Source organism: Triticum aestivum, chromosome 1B (assembly GCF_018294505.1).
Source record: "Triticum aestivum cultivar Chinese Spring chromosome 1B, IWGSC CS RefSeq v2.1, whole genome shotgun sequence".
Lineage (NCBI taxonomy): Eukaryota > Viridiplantae > Streptophyta > Magnoliopsida > Poales > Poaceae > Triticum > Triticum aestivum.
In genome coordinates, this window is record NC_057795.1 from 23647413 (window position 1) to 23670985 (window position 23573).

Genomic DNA, 23573 nt, shown 5'->3' on the forward strand with positions numbered 1-23573 from the left:
TGTACATATAAACTAGCACCTGCATTTAGCGGCATATGGTTAAATAGCTAATGAATCAGATTATCAAGCAGCTAGACACTGTTTACAAGGAACAGATTAGCACGGTCGAACGAATAGAATCCCTATTGTGCTAGACTGCTAGTTAGCTAAGCATTATCCAAATGCATGTAATTTGATCTACTCTACAGTAGTTGCTACTCCTGTCCGGAAAAGCTTGTCCCTCAAATGGATGTATCTAGCACCAAGTTAGTGCTAGATACATTCATTTGAGGGACAAGCTTGGGACAAGCTTTTTCGGACGGAGTGAGTACTTGCTAGTTACAGAGAGTACAGAAGTGGTTAAACAGCTACCAACAGAGCAGCAGATGCTTCATGTCAAATAATTGAACGAACGGCTACTCCCTCCGATAAAAAAAAGTGTTGCAGTTTTAAACTAACCATAGTTCAAAACTGCGACACTTTTTTTTGGATCGTGAGGGAGTACAATCTAACCAGTACAAGCATGGCAGAGAAACAGGGCTCTCGGCGGCCAATGGTCACCGGCGGCAGTTTCCCACGCAACGGCGACAGCGACTTTGCGGCGCTTTAGAAACAATACTATAGAAGCAGAGGACTGACTGACTACAAGAGGCTCCAAAGATAATAAACACTAAAAAAATTCCTTGAGAAGAAGCCGATTACCCCTGCTTAGTTTCTGCAAGAAAACCTTCAATTGAAGCCTGAATTCGCCTGGCCACAGGTGATCAGATTACAAATCTCAATCACACCGTCAGTAAGTTCTACTGCTGCATCACTAAGAATGAAACAAAGTCAGTTCTAAACAGCAACATTCCATTGCTACATCTCCTGAAAGAGATCACCATTCAATTCAATAACAACAGCAGCCAAGCAAAGTACGTTGTTGTACATCTTCGGTTTCTTCCTCACCTCACAAGCCACGCCAAAAGGCTTTCCTTCTGCGGCCGAATATTTTATCAAAGCAAAAGTGAACATCACTAGCTGTGCGTCTCCCATAAGGTAGCAGAAGAGGAAGCAGAGTAAGATATTTTTATTACTAAACCATCTACTTGCAAATCGACGACTGCAGCACGACAGGGGAACCAAACTGCAGGAACAAAATCAACACCTGCTGCAGTCAATACCCCCTGAAATCAATCTGCGTACGTGTTCATGCTCACAAACGTGAGTACCCACAGCCATCTACTAAATCTGGCAGATAAATTCATTTGCATTACACGTATTTGAACAATATACAGGTCAAAGTTCAGCAAATCCGATTGATTACAACCATGGCATAAGTTACATTATTTGAAGCAAACAGAATTCATGTCCTTTCCATGTCGCTTTCGTCCTGTTTTCCTTGGTTAACTGGCAAACGCTGTTCTGCTATATGAACTGCAAGAGCTTCCAGCCCTTTCAAGGTTTCCCCCGGAAAAAAGCTGAATATCCTTCAATCGCGATCGGCCTGCAGCCGCCCACGGACTAGTCTTGGTATCTCCTTCCATGTCTTCGCTTTAAATGGTTTATTAAATTCCATTACCGTATAAATCAGAAATGATGTGAGAACAAACTTGTACAGACTAATGTACCTTGACAAATTATACCACATGCAAATAATGGACAACTAGTACAATCGTGTTGAGCTGGTAAATGTGATGGGTTCTGCGGTTGTTGGTTTAATGTGGCAAAGATAGAAAGACGTGCATGCCTTCATACTGGGCATCAAGGTTTTTGTAGCCAATGCTACCCAGTCGCTGCTGCAGGCATCTAGGAAGCTTCCTTATTGCTGGACAGCCTGTAATTACAAGCAGTTCAAGAGACCTGTATGATTGCGGATCATTCGGTAGAGATACCAGTGTACTGCACATATACACTACCCAAATTACTCGTAATTAATAAGTGCGCGGCACATTTGGTCCAATATCTATAGAAAATAGGCCAGAGCTCTAGCTTTGAGAGCTTTTTAGATGAACCTGCCAAAAAGCCAAAGCCCGAAGAGATTTCTTCGGACGAGATTTCTTGTAGCAGAGGAGAATTGTAACGCTCGAATAATTAAGCCATGTCACCACGGTTACTGTTGATAAACTCACGTTGATTCAAAACCAATCTAAATTCAAATTCAAAATCAAGTCAAACAGTAAAGGTTTTCAAATATTAAAACTAAAATGTTCGGGTTGTGACAAATATCGCATAAGTAATTATGGTGGCGAAACCCCACTTTTACAAAATGTTTAAATACTCTAAAATGATTACAACAGTAGTTGAAATGATTAAATAAATGCCTTTGGTATTTTTTTAAATACCAAACTATTTTATTTCGGGGAAAACTTTTTATGGTGGTGGGTTATTATGGAGCACTATTTTAGGAGGTATTCTCATATTGTACTAAACTAAAAATAAAATGTGAAACTAAAATAATACAGAAAAGAATAAAACAAAAGGTAAGGAACCCTCCTAGGCGGTTCGGCCAACAGGCCAACCCCAGGCCGGCCCAGCTATTCCCCTCGGCCCAACCGCGCCTACAACACCCCCCACTACCGAAACCCTAACCCACTCGCTCCTACTCCCCCACCACGTCGCCACTCACTCTTCCCCTCCCGATCCGATCTGGATCGGGGGCACGAACCCCCACCCCCCATCAACACCGTCGTCGTGTGCCACAGCACGCCCGAAGACCTCGTCGTGCACCGCACCACGCCTGAAAACCTCGTCGTTCACCATCGCCATGCTCCGTACCACCCGCCGCCTGCCGTCGACGCCCGCCTCCCTGACCTCCTCGCTGGCGGACTCCATCGAGCCTCGCCGGCGAACCCCTGCATCGGAGGGTGAGGAAAACCCCGGCCTCTCCTCCTCTGTCCTCGCCCCTCACGGCGCTCGGCTCGCGCCCACATGGCCTCGCACGCACCCTTGCCGGCCTCATCGCGCCCCTGCGCCCCCACTCACCCCCCCGCGGCCGTGCTGCATTACTGTTGTGCCGCCTCGGCTCCCTCCCCATCCGCCACGACGTCGCCCCTCGTCGCGCTCTCGCTCGGCCCCTGGCCTCGCCCGCAGCCCACCTGTGCGCTGCTCCCACGTCCGCCCGCTCCAGCCACACCACGGCTCGCCACGCGCTGCCGCATTCGCCGCGCTCCGCTCGCCTGTGCCGCTCGCACCTTGCGTCCATTCCGCCTCGGTCGTCGCACTCCGCTCTGTCGGCTAGAGCCCGACGCTGCCGGCCACGGTCGGTCGCAACCAACGTCGCCCACGACTGGCCACACCCGCGCTCGCCTACCTCCGACGCTTCCCCTGGCCGGCGCCCGAGCCAGCGCCCGGGCGCCCACGCGCTCACAGGGCTCCGCCAGCGGACCGCCAGCGCCCGTAACCGCCGCCCGGTGCCCGCTAAGCCCCCCGGCCAATGACATGTGGGGCCGCCCCCAGGAACGTTTATAAAAAATTAAAAATAAGAATTAATAAAATAGTTATTATTGAACTAATTAATTAATTAACTAACTTAATTAACTTTGTTAACTAACCTAATCTATTTAATTAAACTAATTATTTTTAGTTAGTTGATGTGACTATGACACGGGAACCCACTGGTCAGTTTGACTAGTCAATAGTCAAACTTTGACTGCTGACTCAACCCCCTGTCCCCATCAGTCAGCCCCATGTGTACACCTCTGGGTACACTTATGTGTACCCATAGCTTTTAGCTATTTAATTTTTGAATTAATATTAATTCCAGAAAATGTATTAAAACTTTGAAGATTAATATAAGATAGACCGTTTGTCAGATGAAAATGCTTTGTGCATGAAAGTTACTCAGAACAACGAGACAAATTCGAATATGCAGTCCGTTTATCAGTCACATGTCCCTAACATAGCAAACATCACTACTAGGAAAATGCTTATAGATAGACATTTATCAGTAGCGTTGGTTAGATACCCATCGCTACTGCTATTTAGCAGTAGCGCCGGCAAGCACAAGCGCTACAAGTGCACGTTAGCAGTAGCGCTGGATTTCATAGCCAGCGCTACTGCTAATGGGCCACACTCTCGGGCCCCGTTGCAGCTTTAGCTATAGCGCTGGGCCGCCTACCCCGGCTGCCACTAAGCCCACCTCTCTGCTTCCCCCCGCGCCGGCCCGCGCACCACCCTTCCCCTCACTCACACTCACACGCTCACACCAGATCGAATCCCAGTCGTCCCCCGATCCGTCCGCCGCCCCCGCGTCCTAATCCGGCCGCCCTCCCCGGCGCCGGCACTCCTCCCCTGCCGGCGACCCCCCCCGCACCGGCCCTCCTCCCCTGCCGCCCCCCCGCACCGGCCCTCCTCCCCTGCCGGTCGCCCCCCCGCACCGGCCATCCTCCCCCGCCTATCGCCCCCCCCCCGTGCCGGCCCTCCTCCACTGAGAGGTATACTCCTCCCTTCTTCCTCCTCCTCCCTCCCTCCCTAGTTATAGTTATTAGATAGTAGTTAATTTGTAGGTGTTTTAGTTGAATTATAGGTGTTTTAGTTAAATAATGTAGGTGCTCTAGTTGAATTTTTAGGTGTTTTAGTTAAATTTGTAGGTGTTTTAGTTAAAAAGGTAGGTTCTTAGAATAATGTAGGTGTTCTTAGAATAACTGAATTTGTTTTAGGTGTTTTAGTTGTTTTAGGTGTAGTTAATAGAATTTTAGGTGGTTTAGTTGTTTTAGGTGTGGTTAACAGAATTTTAGGTGTTTTAGTTGTTTTAGGTGTAGTTAACAGAATTCTAGGTATTTTTTTAGTTGAAGCAATTGTTGTTATTTTTTTAGTTAAAGCAATTTTTCCTGTTTTATGCAAATTGCAGTGGACATGTCATATTTTGAACATGTCAAATTTTGGACAATGCCATATTTTTCCGCGTGGCCTATGTTTTGCTAGAAATGTCGATTCGTTTATGTTCTGGCAAATTTCAGGCGCTCGATTGGTCCAATTTTTAGCAAAGGTCATGTCAAATTTTTCTAAGTGTTTATTAATTTTGTTTTCATAATTAAGCATTTTGTTCTCGACATCGACGATGCCTATCCCGCATCCTCGTCGTCGACTCGGCGGAGGACTCCTGCTTGAGCCGAGGGGCCATGTCCGGGACTGTGCTCCGCCGGGCAGGTACTGGGTTGTGCTACCTTCTGGTGAGCACAGCTTAGTGAGGAGCCAGCCCATCGTCGACCCGGAGCTTCTTTGGTGTGTTGGGGAACGTTGCATAAAATAAAAAATTTCCTACGTTCACCAAGATCAATCTATGAGTTCATCTAGCAACGAGAGAGAGGAATGCATCTACATACCCTTGTAGATCGCGAGCGGAAGCATTCAAGAGAACGAGGTTGAGGGAGTCGCACTCGTCATGATCCAAATCACCGGAGATCCTAGCGCCGAACGGATGGCACCTCCGCGTTCAACACACGTACGGTCAGCGTGACGTCACCTCCTTCTTGATCCAGCAAGGGGGAAGGAGAGGTTGATGAAGATCCAGCAGCACGACAGCGTGGTGGTGGATGCAGCAGGGTTCCGGCAGGGCTTCACCAAGCGACTACGGGAGGAGGAGGTGTAGCAAGGGGGGAAGGGAGGCGCCAGGTGTCAGGGTGCGGCTGCCCTCCCACCCCCTCTTTATATAGGGACCCCAAGGGGGGGGGCGCCGGCCCTAGGAGATGGGATCTCCTAGGGGGCGGCGGCCAAGGGGGGAAACTTGCCCCCCAAGGCAAGCGGAGGCGCCCCTCCCCTATGGTTCCCAACCCTAGGCGCAGAGGGGGGCGCACCAGCCCACCAGGGGCTGGTTCCCCTCCCACTTCAGCCCATGGCGCCCTCCGGGATGGGTGGCCCCACTCGGTGGACCCCCGGGAACCTTCCGGTGGTCTCGGTACAATACCGGTGAACCCCGAAACTTTCCCGATGGCCGAAACTCGACTTCCCATATATAATTCTTTACCTCCGGACCATTCCGGAACTCCTCATGACATCCGAGATCTCATCCGGGACTCCAAACAACTTTTGGTTTGCTGCATACTAATATCTTTACAACCCTAGCGTCACCGAACCTTAAGTGTGTAGACCCTACGGGTTCGGGAGACACGCAGACATGACCGAGACTGCTCTCCGGTCAATAACCAATAGCGGGATCTGGATACCCATGTTGGCTCCCACATGCTCCTCGATGATCTCATCGGATGAACCACGATGTCGAGGATTCAAGCAACCCCGTATACAATTCCCTTCGTCAATCGGTACGTTACTTGCCCGAGATTCGATCGTCGGTATCCCAATACCTCGTTCAATCTCGTTACCGGCAAGTCACTTTACTCGTACCATAATGCATGATCCCGTGACCAGACACTTGGTCACTTTGAGCTCATTATGATGATGCATTACCGAGTGGGCCCAGAGATACCTCTCCGTCATAAGGAGTGACAAATCCCAGTCTCGATCCGTGTCAACCCAACAGACACTTTCAGAGATACCTGTAGTGCACCTTTATAGTCACCCAGTTACGTTGTGATGTTTGGTACACCCAAAGCACTCCTACGGTGTCCGGGAGTTACACGATCTCATGGTCTAAGGAAAAGATACTTGACATTGGAAAAGCTCTAGCAAACGAACTACACGATCTTGTGCTATGCTTAGGATTGGGTCTTGTCCATCACACCATTCTCCTAATGATGTGATCCCGTTATCAATGACATCTAATATCCATAGTTAGGAAACCATGACTATCTATTGATCAACAAGCTAGTCAACTAGAGGCTCACTATGGACATATTGTGGTCTATGTATTCACACGTGTATTACGATTTCTGGATAATACAATTATAGCATGAATAAAAGACAATTATCATGAACAAGGAAATATAATAATAATACTTTTATTATTGCCTCTAGGGCATATTTCCAACAGTCTCCCACTTGCACTAGAGTCAACAATCTAGTTACATTGTGATGAATAGAACACCCATAGAGTTCTGGTTTTGATCATGTTTTGCTCGCAGAAGAGGTTTAGTCAACGGATCTGCGACATTCAGATCCGTGTGTACTTTGCAAATATCTATGTCTCCATCTTGAACATTTTCACGGATGGAGTTGAAACGACGCTTGATGTGCCTAGTCTTCTTGTGAAACCTGGGCTCCTTGGCAAGGGCAATAGCTCCAGTGTTGTCACAGAAGAGAGGGATTGGCCCCGACACATTGGGTATGACTCCTAGGTCGGTGATGAACTCCTTCATCCATATTGCTTCATGCGCTGCCTCCGAGGCTGCCATGTACTCCGCTTCACATGTAGATCCCGCCACGACGCTCTGCTTGCAACTGCACCAGCTTACTGCTCCATGATTCAATATATACACGTATCCGGTTTGTGACTTAGAGTCATCCAGATCTGTGTCGAAGCTAGCGTCGACGTAACCCTTTACGACGAGCTCTTCGTCACCTCCATAGACGAGAAACACGTCCTTTGTCCTTTTCAGGTACTTTAGGATATTCTTGACCGCTGTCCAGTGTTCCTTGCCGGGATTACTTTGGTACCTTCCTACCAAACTTACGGCTAGGTTACATCAGGTCTGGTACACAGCATGGCATACATAATAGATCCTATGGCTGAGGCATAGGGGATGACACTCATCTCTTCTTTATCTTCTGTCGTGGTCGGGCATTGAGCCGAGCTCAATCTCACACCTTGCAATACAGGCAAGAACCCTTTCTTGGACTGATCCATATTGAACTTCTTCAATATCTTATCAAGGTATGTGCTTTGTGAAAGACCTATGAGGCGTCTCGATCTATCCCTATAGATCTTGATGCCTAATATGTAAGCAGCTTCTCCAAGGTCCTTCATTGCAAAACACATATTCAAGTAGGCCTTAATGCTGTCCAAAAGTTCTATATCATTTCCCATCAAAAGTATGTCATCCACATATAATATGAGAAATGCTACAGAGCTCCCACTCACTTTCTTGTAAATGCAGGCTTCTCCATAAGTCTGCACAAACCCAACCGCTTTGATCATCTCATCAAAGCGAATGTTCCAACTCCGAGATGCTTGCACCAGCCCATAAATGGATCGCTGGAGCTTGCATACCTTGTTAGCATTCTTAGGATCGACAAAACCTTCCGGCTGCATCATATACAATTCTTCGTTAAGATAGCCGTTAAGGAATGCCATTTTGACGTCCATCTGCCATATCTCATAATCATAGTATGCGTCAATTGCTAACATGATTCGGACGGACTTCAGCTTCGCTACGGGAGAGAAAGTCTCGTCGTAGTCAACCCCTTGAACTTGTCGATAACCCTTAGCGACAAGTCGAGCTTTATAGATGGTAACATTACCATCCGCGTCCGTCTTCTTCTTAAAGATCCATTTGTTTTCTATCGCTTGCCGATCATCGGATAAGTCTGTCAAAGTCCACACTTTGTTTTCATACATAGATTTTATCTCAGATTGCATGGCTTCAAGCCATTTGTTGGAATCTGGGCCCGCCATCACTTCTTCATAGTTCGAAGGTTCATCGTTGTCTAACAACATGATTTCTAGGACAGGGTTGCCATACCACTTTGGTGTGGAACATGTCCTTGTGGACATACGAAGTTCAGTAGCAACTTGATCCGAAGTACCTTGATCATCATCATTCATTTCCTCTCCAGTCGGTGTAGGCACCACAGGAACATTTTCATGAGCTGCACTACTTTCCGGTTCAAGAGGTAGTACTTCATCGAGTTCTACTTTCCTCCCACTTACTCCTTTCGAGAGAAACTCTTTTTCCAGAAAGGATCCGTTCTTGGCAACAAAGATCTTGCCTTCGGATCTAAGGTAGAAGTTATACCCAATGGTTTCCTTAGGGTATCCTATGAAGACGCATTTTTCCGACTTGGGTTCGAGCTTTTCAGGTTGAAGTTTCTTGACATAAGCATCGCATCCCCAAACTTTTAGAAATGACAGCTTAGGTTTCTTCCCAAACCATAATTCATACGGTGTCGTCTCAACGGATTGAGATGGAGCCCTATTTAAAGTGAATTTAGCTGTCTCTAGAGCGTATCCGCAAAATGATAGCGGTAAATCGGTAAGAGACATCATAGATCGCACCATATCCAATAGAGTGCGATTACGACGTTCGGACACACCATTACGCTGAGGTGTTCCAGGCGGCGTGAGTTGTGAAATGATTCTATATTTTCTTAAGTGTGTACCAAATTCATGACTTAAATATTCTCCTCCACGATCTGATCGTAAGAATTTTATCTTTCGGTCACGTTGATTCTCTACTTCATTCTGAAATTCCTTGAACTTTTCAAAGGTCTCAGACTTGTGTTTCATCAAGTAGACATACCCATATCTACTTAAGTTATCAGTGAGAGTGAGAACATAACGATATCCTTCGCGAGCCTCAACGCTCATTGGACCACACACATCAGTATGTATGATTTCCAATAAGTTGGTTGCTCGCTCCATTGTTCCGGAGAACGGAGTCTTGGTCATTTTGCCCATGAGGCATGGTTCGCATGTGTCAAATGATTCATAATCGAGAGACTCTAGAAGTCCATCAGCATGGAGCTTCTTCATGTGCTTGACACCAATGTGACCAAGGCGGCAGTGCCACAAGTATGTGGGACTATCGTTATCAACTTTACATTTTTTGGTATTCACACTATGAATATATGTAACATTACGTTCGAGATTCATTAAGAATAAACCATTGACCATCGGGGCATGACCATAAAACATATCTCTCATATAAATAGAACAACCATTATTCTCGGATTTAAATGAGTAGCCATCTCATATTAAACGAGATCCACATACAATGTTCATGCTCAAACTTGGCAGTAAATAACAATTATTGAGGTTTAAAACTAATCCGGTGGGTAAATGTAGAGGTAGCGTGCTGACGGCGATCACATCGACCTTGGAACCATTCCCGACGCGCATCGTCACCTCGTCCTTCGCCAGTCTCCGTTATTCCGCAGCTCCTGCTGTGAGTTACAAATATGAGCAACGGCACCGATATCAAATACCCAGGAGTTACTACGAGTGCTGGTAAGGTACACATCAATTACATGTATATCACATATACCTTTAGTGTTGCCGGCCTTCTTGTCTGCTAAGTATTTGGAGCAGTTCCGCTTCCAGTGACCCTTCCCTTTGCAATAAAAGCACTCAGTCTCAGGCTTGGATCCATTCTTTGACTTCTTCCCAGCAACTGGCTTACCGGGCGCGGCAACATCTTTGCCGTCCTTCTTGAAGTTCTTCTTACCCTTGACCTTCTTGAACTTAGTGGTTTTATTGACCAACAACACTTGATGCTCCTTCTTTATTTCTACCTCTGCTGACTTCAACATTGAAAATACTTCAGGAATAGTTTTCACCATCCCCTGCATATTGTAGTTCATCACAAAGCTCTTGTAGCTCGTTTGGGAGCGACTGAAGGATTCTGTCAATGACCGCCTCGTCCGGGAGGTTAATGTCCAGCTGGCACAGGCGGTTGTGCAACCCAAACATTTTGAGTATGTGCTCACTGACAGAACTATTTTCCTCCATCTTACAACTATAGAACTTGTCGGAGACTTCATATCTCTCGACCCGGGCATGAGCTTGGAAAACCATTTTCACCTCCTCGAACATCTCATATGCTCCGTGTTGCTCAAAACGCTTTTGGAGCCCCGGTTCTAAGCTGTAAAGCATGCCGCACTGAACGCGGGAGTAATCATCAGCACGTGACTACCAAGCGTTCATAACATCTTGGTTCTCTAGGATGGGTGCTTCACCTAGCGGTCCTTCTAGGACATATGCTTTCTTGGCAGCTATGAGGATGATCCTGAGGTTCTGGACCCAGTCCGAATAGTTGCTGCCATCATCTTTCAGCTTGGTTTTCTCTAGGAACGCGTTGAAATTCATGTTGACATGAGCGTTGGGCAGCTGATCTACAAGACATTTTTGCAAAGATTTTAGACTAAGTTCATGATAATAATGTTCATCTAATCAAATTATTTAATGAACTCCCACTCAGATTAGACATCCCTCTAGTCATCTAAGTGTTACATGATCCGAGTCGACTAGGCCGTGTCCGATCATCACGTGAGACGGACTAGTCATCATCGGTGAACATCTCCATGTTGATCGTATCTTCCATACGACTCATGTTCGACCTTTCGGTCTCTGTGTTCCGAGGCCATGTCTGTACATGCTAGGCTCGTCAAGTTAACCTAAGTGTTTTTGGATGTGTAAAACTGTCTTACACCCATTGTATGTGAACGTAGGAATCTATCACACCCGACCATCACGTGGTGCTTCGAAACGACGAACTTTAGCAACGGCGCACAGTTAGGGGGAACACTTTCTTGAAATTATTATGAGGGATCATCTTATTTACTACCGCCGTTCTAAGTAAACAAGATGCATAAACATAATAAACATCACATGCAATTAAATAGTAGTGACATGATATGGCCAATATCATATAGCTCCTTTGATCTCCATCTTTGGGGCTCCATGATCATGTTCGTCACCGGCATGACACCATGATCTCCATCATCATGATCTCCATCATCGTGTCTCCATGAAGTTGCTCTCCAACTATTACTTCTACTACTATGACTAACGGTTTAGCAATAAAGTAAAGTAATTACATGGCGTTAAATCATTGTCATGCAGGTCATACAATAATTAAGACAACTCCTATGGCTCCTGCCGGTTGTCATACTCATCGACATGCAAGTCGTGATTCCTATTACAAGAACATGATCTCATACATCACAATATATCATTCATCATTCATCACAACTTTTGGCCATATCACATCACAAAGCAATTGCTGCAAAAACAAGTTAGACGTCCTCTAATTGTTGTTGCATCTTTTACGTGGCTGCAATAGGGTTCTAGCAAGAACGTTTTTTACCTACGAATAACCACAACGTGATTTGTCAACTTCTATTTACCCTTCATAAGGACCCTTTTCATCGAATCCGCTCCAACTAAAGTGGGAGAGACAGACACCCGCTAGCCACCTTATGCAGCTAGTGCATGTCAGTCGGTGGAACCTGTCTCACGTAAGCGTACGTGTAAGGTCGGTCCGGGCCGCTTCATCCCACAATACCGCTGAAGCAAAATAAGACTAGTAGTGGCAAGAAAGTTGACAACATCTACACCCACAACAGATTTGTGTTCTACTCGTGCAATAGAGAACTACACATAGACCTAGCTCATGATGCCACTGTTGGGGAACGTTGCATAAAATAAAAAATTCCTACGTTCACCAAGATCAATCTATGAGTTCATCTAGCAACGAGAGAGAGGAGTGCATCTACATACCCTTATAGATCGCGAGCGGAAGCGTTCAAGAGAACGAGGTTGAGGGAGTCGTACTCGTCGTGATCCAAATCACCGGAGATCCTAGCGCCGAACGGATGGCACCTCCGCGTTTAACACACGTACGGTCAGCGTGACGTCTCCTCCTTCTTGATCCAGCAAGGGGGAAGGAGAGGTTGATGAAGATCCAGCAGCACGACGGCGTGGTGGTGGATGCAGAGGAGGAGGTGTAGCAAGGGGGGAAGGGAGGCGCCAGGTGTGAGGGTGCGGCTGCCCTCCCCCCCTTTACATAGGGACCCCAAGGGGGGGCGCCGGCCCTAGGATATGGGATCTCCTAGGGGGGGCGGCGGCCAAGGGGGGAAACTTGCCCCCCAAGGCAAGTGGAGGCGCCCCCTCCCCTAGGGTTGCCAACCCTAGGCGCAGAGGGGGGCCTAGGAGGACGCACCAGCCCACCAGGGGCTGGTTCCCCTCCCACTTCAGCCCATGGGGCCCTCCGGGATGGGTGGCCCCACCCGGTGGACCCCCGGGACCCTTCCGGTGGTCCCGGTACAATACCGGTGAACCCCGAAACTTTCCCGATGGCCGAAACTCGACTTCCCATATATAATTCTTTACCTCCGGACCATTCCGGAACTCCTCATGACATCCGAGATCTCATCCAGGACTCCGAACAACTTTTGGTTTGCTGCATACTAATATCTTTACAACCCTAGCGTCACCGAACCTTAAGTGTGTAGACCCTACGGGTTCGGGCAACACGCAGACATGACCGAGACTGCTCTCTGGTCAATAACCAACAACGGGATCTGGATACCCATGTTGGCTCCCACATGCTCCTCGATGATCTCATCGGATGAACCACGATGTCGAGGATTCAAGCAACCCCTTATACAATTCCCTTTGTCAATCGGTACGTTACTTGCCCGAGATTCGATCGTCGGTATCCCAATACCTCATTCAATCTCGTTACCGGCAAGTCACTTTACTCGTACCGTAATGCATGATCCCGTGACCAGACACTTGGTCACTTTGAGCTCATTATGATGATGCATTACCGGGTGGGCCCAGAGATACCTCTCCGTCATACAGAGTGACAAATCCCAGTCTCGAACCGTGTCAATCCAACAGACACTTTCGGAGATACATGTAGTGCATCTTTATAGTCACCCAGTTACGTTGTGACGTTTGGTACACCCAAAGCACTCCTACGGTGTCCGGGAGTTACGCGATCTCATGGTCTAAGGAAAAGATACTTGACATTGGAAAAGCTCTAGCAAACGAACTACACGATCTTGTGCTATGCTTAGGATTGGGTCTTGTCCATCACATCATTCTCCTAATGATGTGATCCCATTATCAGTGACATCTAATGTCCATAGTCAGGAAACCATGACTATCTGTTGATCAACGAGCTAGTCAACTAGAGGCTCACTAGGGATGTATTGTGGTCTATGTATTCACACGTGTATTACGATTTCCGGATAATACAATTATAGCATGAATAAAAGACAATTATCATGAACAAGGAAATATAATAATAATCCTTTTATTATTGCCTCTAGGGCATATTTGCAACATGGTGGCGGTCACGTGGGCCTGCATCGGTGGAGAGGCTTCAGTCCCCCGCGCAGGTGGTTCAACACCGTGTCACGAAGGAGAACGCGCACGTCCAACGCTACATGGTTGCGTTGGCGAACGGCCGGTCCTCCAATACCTGGCAGATTATTTGGGGATCTCACCGGAGCTATGATCCGGTGATGGTTCCTTCTCTTTGGGTGTCCACCGCGGCCCACTGAACCTAGAGGAGCTATTATTCGAGATGTATTAGTCTTATTATATGATGATCTTTGCTACAAACTACTATATATGTATTCGATGATGGATTATTAATTACCTATTAGTTATTTTCTTATTGAATGCAAAAGATGAGCGCGGTTTGTGCTACAAACTACTACATATGTATTCATGATGGATTATTCATTACCTATTAGGAAATGTCTAGCAACGAAAGGGAATTTGCTATGTGCGATTACTGCGAAGATAAGCGCGGTATGTGCGACAGGCCTCACCTGGTAGAAGGTCGGCGCTTCAGCATCAAGCTCCAAGAGACCTTCGATGTTGATACGGTACGCAACGATGACAAGTTTTTTATGTTATTTTTGCACGACTTCTCTGCTTCTTCAACGTGTAATTTCCGTCTTTTACAATTCGACTAGCTTATTCCATGCCATGCAAGACGCTATGTCTTGGAGAAGATGGGTTTTGAAGATCATGAAAGCATGGAGACAAAGATAATTCAACTAAGGACCCATCATGGTTATGATTTTGCTGTAAAACTATACAATTCTGTGAACTCATCCAATTTTGGTTGCCCGAATTGGGAAGCCCTTTCCAAGGCGTATGATTTTCATGAGGGTATGCTTCTCACCTTCGATCTTGGTGATCCTGACATCAACAAAAATGATATGACCATTTGGGTCCTTGTTGACACGCTTCCAGTTCTACCGCTGTGTGAGTTTCTTAAACATATTTACTAAGTAATTTATATTATTAATTTTAAAATATTTGACAGCTTATTTCCATTGACAGCTTATTTTCATTCTTCAAAAAATGTACGGAAGATGGTAGACAGAACCTACTACTACAATGATGAAGCACAATTAACTTATAAGGAGAAAGATGGTCTTATCACGTTTTTTACTGATCTTGAGAATTACAATAGCTATTATTGAATTCCTCAAAATTATGGTCCATATGTGCCACTAGTGCACGCGGTGTGCTACGGTAACATTAATGGAGATATCATGGCAAGATTTTCTACTATTACGACATCTGTGCATCTTTGAACATTGCTAACTACAAAGTTATTACTATGTTTTTGAACAGAAAATCCCGATGGATTGTGTGCCTCATCTGATGTTGCCAAGAGGTCACGTTGAAGTTATGAGCTTATGGCCACCACGGCCAGGTCAGCCACAGTATCCACATCACTCCTGTCCATACCGGATTTCCAAAAGCGAGGAAGCCATGATAATAAATAATTGGAAAAAATGTTTCAACCATCGTAGAGAGCTACTTGGAAGCAACATTGTGCGTAGGCCAAGACTTGGAGACATGATGATCTCCGCTCTTCATTATGGAGAGTTCAGTTTCCTTAATGAAGAGTCAATGCCTATCTTGTTTTATGATATTTTACCTAAGAGAGGATAGAGTAGGTCCTATGAGAGGAGTAGGTCCTAGGTAGAATGTGTTATTATGTGCTATAATGTGTTAGAGTTGATGAGGAGGATGAGGAGTTGTGATTATAACTAGTGACCAACTTGTTATATATACGATGTCTCATTGACGAACATTGTTTGGTGGTGATGACTACTTGTAATGAATATGCTATTTAAACATACTAGTTCATGATGAGTTGTTATTGTATAAAAGATATATCTGTTTAAAAATGTCAACGCCAAAATATTAAAAAGAAAACATAAATGTTAGCAGTAGCGCTGGCCTAAGAACGCCCTACTAGTAGTTGAGCTTACCAGTAGCGCTGGTCTATAAACAGGCTACTGCTAGAAAATAGCTGTAGCGTCGTAGCAGTAGCGCTGGTACCCGCGCTACTGGTAGCACAAAAACAAGCGCTACTGGTAAGGTTTTCTCTAGTAGTGCATGCAACCGCCCCCCTCCCTTTCATCTGTCCAAAAATACCAAACTTCAAGAAAACATTCCCGGATGTTTCCTCCTTTGCCGATATCGCCTAGTATCGGGTTAAGTCACCCCTATCAGCGCGTATTGCCATGTTATGCTTTGTGATGCTTTGATTGCTCTGGTATTTGTTGAGTTCCCCCTTCGTTACTTCTTTCCGGTAGACCTCGAGACCGCTGCCGTTACCCTTGTGATCGACTACGTCGACGATGAACCTCCTTCTTTCCCGAGCAACCAGACAAGCAAACCAACTTTGATCAACCAGATATCACCCACTCTCTTCTCTCTTATTCTTGCATTAGATTTGCTACTGTTGTTGATTCGATAGCTCCTATTCTGTTGCATAGCCTATCATTGTTGCTACAATTGTTGATACCTTTACGTGCTATCCTAAATGCTTAGTATAGGATGCTAGTTTATCATCAGTGGCCCTACATTCTTGTCCGTCTGCCAGGCTATACTACTGGGCCGTGATCACGGGTTTATACTTAAATACATATTATACATGATACAGTTGGTGACTAAAGTCGGGTCGGCTCGTAGAGTACCCACGAGTGACTCACGGATTGGGGGCTGAAAGAACATTTGTCCCGACGGCCCTCTGAGTGGATCTTTGAGGCGGAGCGACAGGGCAGGTTGAGACCACCTAGGAGACAGGTGGGCCTGGTCCCTGGTCAGCATCCGCGGATACATAAAATAACACGCTTAACGAGATCTACGTATTTGATCTGAGTTGGGTCGTTGACCTTATACGCACTAATCGCCACGTGGGACAAGATATGGGCAACCGGCGTCATGTTATCAGCCGAAGCCTCCTAGACGTAAGCAACTAAGCGGCGCGCGCTGGGTTGGACCGCGTAGCGCAACTTCCTTTGTAATGGAGGTTGCTAAGTCTGTGCACTGGCCACGTACGCAACGTGCAGGTGTGCAATGGACGATGAGCCTAGACCCCTGCGCGCATAGAATTTAGACCGGCGTGCTGACCTATCTGTTAGGCCTAGGTAGGGCTGCGACGTGTTGATCTCTCGAGGCCGGAAATGACCCAGGAAAGTGTGCCCAGCTAGAGGGATCGAGCTTGTCGGGTAATATGATGCACCCCTGCAGGGAAGATTGATCTATTCGAATAGCCGTGTCCACGGTAACAAGACGATCCAGAGTTGCACTTCGACTTTATGACAATTAGAACCAGATACTTAATAAAACACACCCTTTCAAGTGTCAGATACAACCCGGTGATCGCTCTCTCACAGGGCGACGAGGAGAGGATCGCCGGGTAGGATTATGCTGTGCGATGATACTTGATGAACTTACCAGCTAATCTTTTCTACATGCTTCAAGATGGAGGCTGCCAGAAGCGTAGTCTTCGATAGGACTAGCTATCCCCTTTTTATTCTGGCATTCTGCAGTTCAGTCCACCGATATTACCCCTTTATACAGATATCAATGTATATGTAGTGGAGATCCTTGCTTGCGAGTACTTTGGATGAGTACTCATGGTTGCTTTGCTCTCTCTTTTCCCCCTTTCCATTCTTCTTGGACGTCGCAACCAGATGTTGGAGCCTAGGAGCCCGACGCCACTGTCGACGACGGCCCCTTATACGCCGAGGGTGCCTACTACTACGTGCAGGACACCGACGACTAAGAGTAGTTTAGGAGGATCCCAGGCAGGAGGCTTGCGCCTCTTCCGATCTATATCCCAGTTTGTGCTAGCCATCTTGTAGCACCTTGTTTAACTTATGTCTGTACTCAGATATTGTTGCTTCCGCTGACCCGTTTATGATCGAGCACTTGTATTCAAGCCCTCGAGGCCCTTGACTTGTAATATGATGTTTGCATGAATTATATGTTTTTAGAGTTGTGTTGTGATATCTTCTCGCGAGTCTCTGATCTTGATCGTACATGTTTGCGTGTATGATTGAACCGGGACATCACACTTTCATTGCTCGAAAAGATCTTTATTTCCATCACTCTCGACGCAAGGTACGATGAAAGGGGCGTTGGTGGACTACCTTGCAAGGTCTCCATGCCCAAACAAAACAGGTGCGAGGAAGACAGGGACCGAAGCAAAATATCCCTGTTTGGCAGCTTACCATAGACTCAGAAAAGGGTGACCGGAGGCATATTGTAGTTTCGTTTTATTGAAAAATATTAGGAAAAGGGTCTTATCTTTTCCCTACCTTTATGTCTACACGAATCTGCTCAGCCAATCACCTTTGGATACTCTTGGAGTTGCATATATACAGGCTCATCTGATTAGAGTTGTCATGACATCATGAGAGTGTGCTTAACGATATTCCTTTTAGATTACTACACCCCGCAACCTCTGCTTGTGCTTCGCACGAACATGCACTACAGATTTCAAACGCTCACCATTACCAACCTTTGGATGTCAGGAGTTGTCCTCTAGTGCAATATAAGTTATGAATTTTTATAAACATAGCATTGGCAGATGTTAGCCCGGAAAAATAGGGTGGTGTTTATTTTTAAAGGAGGGAAAGACCCCCAGCCTATGCATGAGTGATGTACACAGAAAGTCCTATAGTATTATTAATTGTTGATAAATAAATCTTCCTACAAAGAGAAGAAAAAGTTAAGCTTAAAAATGGGCTGATGCTAGTGGATTCACCTCCCCTCCGCTCGCAGTTCCGGTGGCTGGTGACGAGGAAGGAAATCTCGGTGCCTCTGCTCCGGTTACTAGTTTAGGTTAGGGTTTTTTTTGGTCTTCGTAGGTGCGGGTTCTTCATCGAGTTTGTCTTCAGGGCTTCAATTCCCCTCAAGTTCGTTCGTTTGATCCTGCCGTCTTCTTGGGCCGCTGAGATAAGGGTTTCTCGTCATGTGGCGAGATTTGGTATTAGGTGCTTCAGATATATGCAAGGGTTCCATGACGACGACCGTGGCTCCAGGGCGCTGGTCCTTAGGGGCATGCGCACAAAGACTTGTTGGTTGTCATAAAAAAGGTTAGGCTGGCTCTAGTAGGGGAGCGGCGACGGCAACACATCGGCAATTCGTTCTAGCGGCAGTAGTGGTCATTCCGTGGTCTCAGAATCTCGATGTAATTTTAATTATATGTTTGAGATACTTCCAATGAACTTCTATAATATATCTGATTCTTCTTGCAAAAATAAAAACCGCCTGATGCTGACTATGCATTATGCCAAGATGACCATCATTGTTCTCCAAGTCTGACTGACCGAAACAACATGGCACGTCAAAACTACACTAGACGAAAATGTTGAGAACATATGCATGAAATGTGTGGCTGAAATATTGGTTATTCTTCAAAGTAAGTAGATGTATTGCCAAAAGAATCAGTAATTTGAGTAATCAACTGTTTAACACAGACGATTGGTCAACGTATTTACATGGTTACTCATGAGTTACAACTTATAATAAATTACATAGTTTCTTGGAACGAAAGAGAGACACAAACAACTGATGTTTTAAGGATTTTAACAAAAACAACTTAGTGACAAACATTTTACACCTCACGATATCGAATCAGTATGAGGAGCCGCTCGGCCACCTCCATCATAGTTGGTCTTTGATCCACATCAAGGCTAAGACATTCCATGGCCATGCCTGCGAGGCAATCAAGAAGCTCCAAATCTTCTGTTATTGCAATTTCCTTGTCAAAAAACTCGCTTGATTTCTTTTGCTTCTTAAGAGCCTCAAGAAAATTCTTTACCAAGCTACTATTGTCAGAATGCATGGCTCTCCTCCTGCTTATGAGCTCTAAGATCATAACACCAAAACTGTAGACATCATTTTTTTGTGTGAGTAGGCCTTCTTGAAGATATATTGGGTCCATATAATTCATGTCGCCAATGACTGATCCTGTGTGTTCCTTGTCTCTCGCAAGCAACCTAGATATGCCAAAATCTGAAACCTTTGGTACAAAGTTATCATCCAAGAGTATATTTGCTGGTTTAACATCACCATGTAGAATTTTAATATTGGTCTTGGAATGCATATAAGCTAGGCCATCTGCTGACTGTGCAGCAATACTTAGCCGTGTATCCAAGCTGAGAGCAACCTTTTCCTTATTGTTGTGAAGAATGTCATGAAGGCTACCATTGGAGATAAACTCATTGACCAGCATGGGGGTATCAACTTCTAGGCAACAACCGACCAGCCTAACAATGTTCTTGTGGATGACTTGGGATTGGATGATGACTTCATTTGCAAACTGTTCATTCTCTAGCACACTACCATTAATTGGCTTCTTTATTGCAACCAGTTTATTGTCGAGAAGGCCCTTATAAACTTCACCGAAGCCACCTTTTCCTATTAGATTTTTACTCTTTAAAATAGGTTTGAGCTCCTCCTTTTTGAAAAGCTTTATGATATTTGCCTTCTCTAATGTAGGCCCACCGTTCTTTTTGTAAAACTCTCCATTCTTCCTTTTCTCTTTGCGAAGAATAATAAGGAATAATAGGACTGCCATGATAAGAATAACACCTATTGCACCTACATGGACAAGAAACAAACTTATTTTATATCACTGAAATTTTAGTAAATAAGTACTAGCAGAAGATAGTATAGAAATGGAAATGACACTTTGGATACTCTCTTGGAACACACACACACACACACACGCACGCACGCACGCACGCACGCACGCACGCCCACACACACACACACACACACACACACACACACACACACACACAATCGAACTATCTACAAAATAGCAGTAAAATTAGCACAAAAACTCGATGTTAAGATTGTAGAGTGATTGAAGCAAACTCCCAGAATAGTACGCAAATGACAAGAAAAACAAGAAGCATGTAAATTTACAGAGGTTTCTATGGGCACCGAAATAGTCAGGCCATATATAAATTGCGGTACAAGCTACTGTTCCTCCCAAACGTACAGTGATGTATGCCCCTGCCAGTATACGTCAAGAAATTTACAAGCAGATTGAACGACATATGTTTCTATGCTAATGATTTAGATTGGCAATAGGGATGATATCATCGAAACAAGTTCCTGTCTGACGACATAATTCTATTTGAGACATTGCTTTGTTATTTGGTATTCCTAGACCACCAATACCCAAAGGGTATTGATGTGATTCTATCTGATCTCGTCGGATGTGTACACATGTTCCTAGCAATTCAGGGTAACGGTCGAGGCTAACAAGAAAGAGAGTTTGTTATGAGTTACTAATCCAGTGCAGTAGCTTACTTAGTACTTACCCAGAGTCCCCTTTGCTGCTAGGGGGAATAAGCTTGTGCAGGTTCCTTCTTTGCGGTCGCCTTTCATTCCAAATTTGCATGGACACTCGTAGCCTCCTGGCCTGTTCTTGCAGATCCCATCACTCGAGCAGGGATACCGCTCGGGGAGCTTGCATTCGTCGATGTCTGCAAAATAAAAATAAGTCTCAAAGCTATCATGAAAGATCGGCGAGTTGGGTAGAGTAGTGTTAACAAATGTACCTTGGCATCCGTTGCTGATGTAAGGGTTGCCCTCATAATTGTTCCAACACTTGCACACATAGCCAGTGGCTGTATTGGCACAAGAGCTGTTGCTGCTGACACATGCATAGTCGGAAGGCGGTTCCTGGCCTTCCGCGGGACATGAAGCATCCTCGATGGCGAAATCGAGCACCAAGGGGACGCCCCCGGGGAGTCTTTCAGCAAACACCCTTTCACCAAACATGTCTGGCGCCGAGAAGTTGTACCATGACTTCTCCACCACCATGCCATACGAGCATGGGACGTCGATAACCGGCATAGTGTTGTTGTCGACAACGAAGCTCATTTGGGGATCTGTGACGGATCTGTCCTCCGGGGGAAAGGGGGTCTCACAGCAGCCCCGCCCGGTGCATGACCCGTTTGTCACATGCCCAACGAAATCCTCCTGCAGGATGTCTGAACGGCAGAAGAAATGGTTAACGCCATTGGCGGAACGCTCCCGATCATTGATCATCAGAAATGGTTCGGCCCTCCCACCGACAGCTATGAGAACATTACGGGGTCCCGACACGCTAAATGGGGTGGCCTGGAGATTCATGGAGTGAACCTTAAACAGCCCACTAGTATCATCTGAGTTGCGCAGGTACGAGATCCCGCCGTATACACGACCCTCGCTCGTGGCAACTGATATGCTCACGAGCTCAAGCGGCAGTGAGGATGAAACCTGGATTTTCATAATTTGTGGGTCGCCAATGAGCTCAGAGGCGGAGCCCTCACATACATACTGATTTGCTAAGTCGTTTGCGAGGAAGGCCCGAGGGGGGGTTGAGGAGTCGTCGCACGATACCTCGAAGCCCTCGCGGGAGCAGCCAGGCCCGATGCCGAATGGGAAGGGGATGCTGATGTTGCCGCACTTATCCCGGCAACCCGGATGTGTGATCATCGGATGTTGCTGTTCAGCAGCGGCAGCCATGAGCATGTGATTAGCTGCCGCAGATACAAGAAGGAGTAGGACTACTGGTAATAGCAGCTGCTCGGAATGGAATTGCGAGCTTTGTGTGGTCATGATGTTCAGTGGTGTATGGATGTGCCAAAGGTTGCACTTGATTAGGTTGCACACAAACCCCCTAATATATATACAGGTATGTAGGATCCGCAGTCAGAAATCATTTGCATTTTGCCCCAGGTTAGAGATATATTTGGGTTACATGTATTTGGTAGTTTAGGATACCTACCTTATCTCTAGGAGAGGCGTCTTGCCCTCCAAATCTTGTACTCAATATATACTCGCCCTCGAAGCTTGATAATATCATCCATCATATTCCGCAACAATTCCTCTCTCTCTCTTCTAACATGGTATCAGCCTAATCACGATCCAAAACCTAGCCGCCGCCGCTTTCGCACCCACGCGCCGCCCCCGGGGCGGTCGGCCTCCATGACCGCCGCCGGGGGCCGCGCTGCCCGTACCTAGGGTTCGTCCGCCGGTCGTGTCGACCGGCTGCCCTAGAGAGTCTTTTTCCCGATCCTTTGATCCGGGTTTTCTCTCTCTCGCCGGTCACTTTGATCGGTGTCTACTTTTTGGTTTTTCAGTCTATGTGATCCGGTTTGCGTCGCCCGCCGCCACCGTCGACCCCCGCGCCTCTACTCCGACATCGGCGTCGATTTCACCGGCTGCTTCGTCATCAACCGCGCGACAAGGCTGGACGCGCCGCCCAAAGGACGCCTTCGTGCGTCGCTGCCGGCCGCTCGTCCGCGCGGTCTCCATCGCCGGTCTGTCTTCGTCGTCATCGCCCGGGACATCACCGACAACGTCGCCATCGACTCCGATCTACGCGTCGTCCCCGCCATGGCGCATACAGCGGCCGTCGGTCTGATCAACCGATCACGCGCCTGTCTTCGCCAAGCACGTCCCCGAGCACGCGCCTACCGCCGATCGAGCCACAGGTTGCCATCGCGTCGTCCCTACGGACTGCTGCGTTGCCGCCCGAGGTCTTCCCGTCGGCTGCCCCGACTCACGCGCCGCTACCGCCGACGCCCCTACGGGCGGTCGCGTCGCGGAACGTGGTCCACGCTGCCGCCCCGAGATCCTCCCACCGGCTACCCCTGTAGCCGCCGCCACCTCTGTGTCACCCCTTAGGGTTATCACGTCGCGGCACGCGGTCCACCGCCTC

General features: G+C 46.7%; 1 protein-coding gene across 1 annotated transcript; it reads right to left on the minus strand.

Moving 5' to 3' along the window:
- Nucleotides 1-19273: 19273 nt before the first annotated feature.
- LOC123085242 (wall-associated receptor kinase 4-like) lies at nt 19274-22381 on the minus strand. The gene is made up of 3 exons (XM_044506870.1): nt 21424-22381; nt 21184-21348; nt 19274-20452 (listed from the first exon to the last, which is right to left on the minus strand). Exons 1-3 carry the CDS (start codon nt 22379-22381, stop codon nt 19464-19466), a joined length of 2112 nt encoding a protein of 703 aa, XP_044362805.1. The 3' UTR covers nt 19274-19463.
- Nucleotides 22382-23573: the final 1192 nt, after the last annotated feature.

Bases quoted from the DNA above. Each gene is read 5' to 3' on its own strand.
- LOC123085242 (XM_044506870.1), bottom strand. From the start codon at position 22,381: ATGCTCATGGCTGCCGCTGCTGAACAGCAACATCCGATGATCACACAT. The intron at 21,349-21,423 runs GTACATTTGTTA...TTTATTTTGCAG, and splicing joins CATCAGCAACGGATGCCAAG to ACATCGACGAATGCAAGCTC. The intron at 20,453-21,183 runs GTAAGTACTAAG...TTGTCCATGTAG, and splicing joins AGCAGCAAAGGGGACTCTGG to GTGCAATAGGTGTTATTCTT.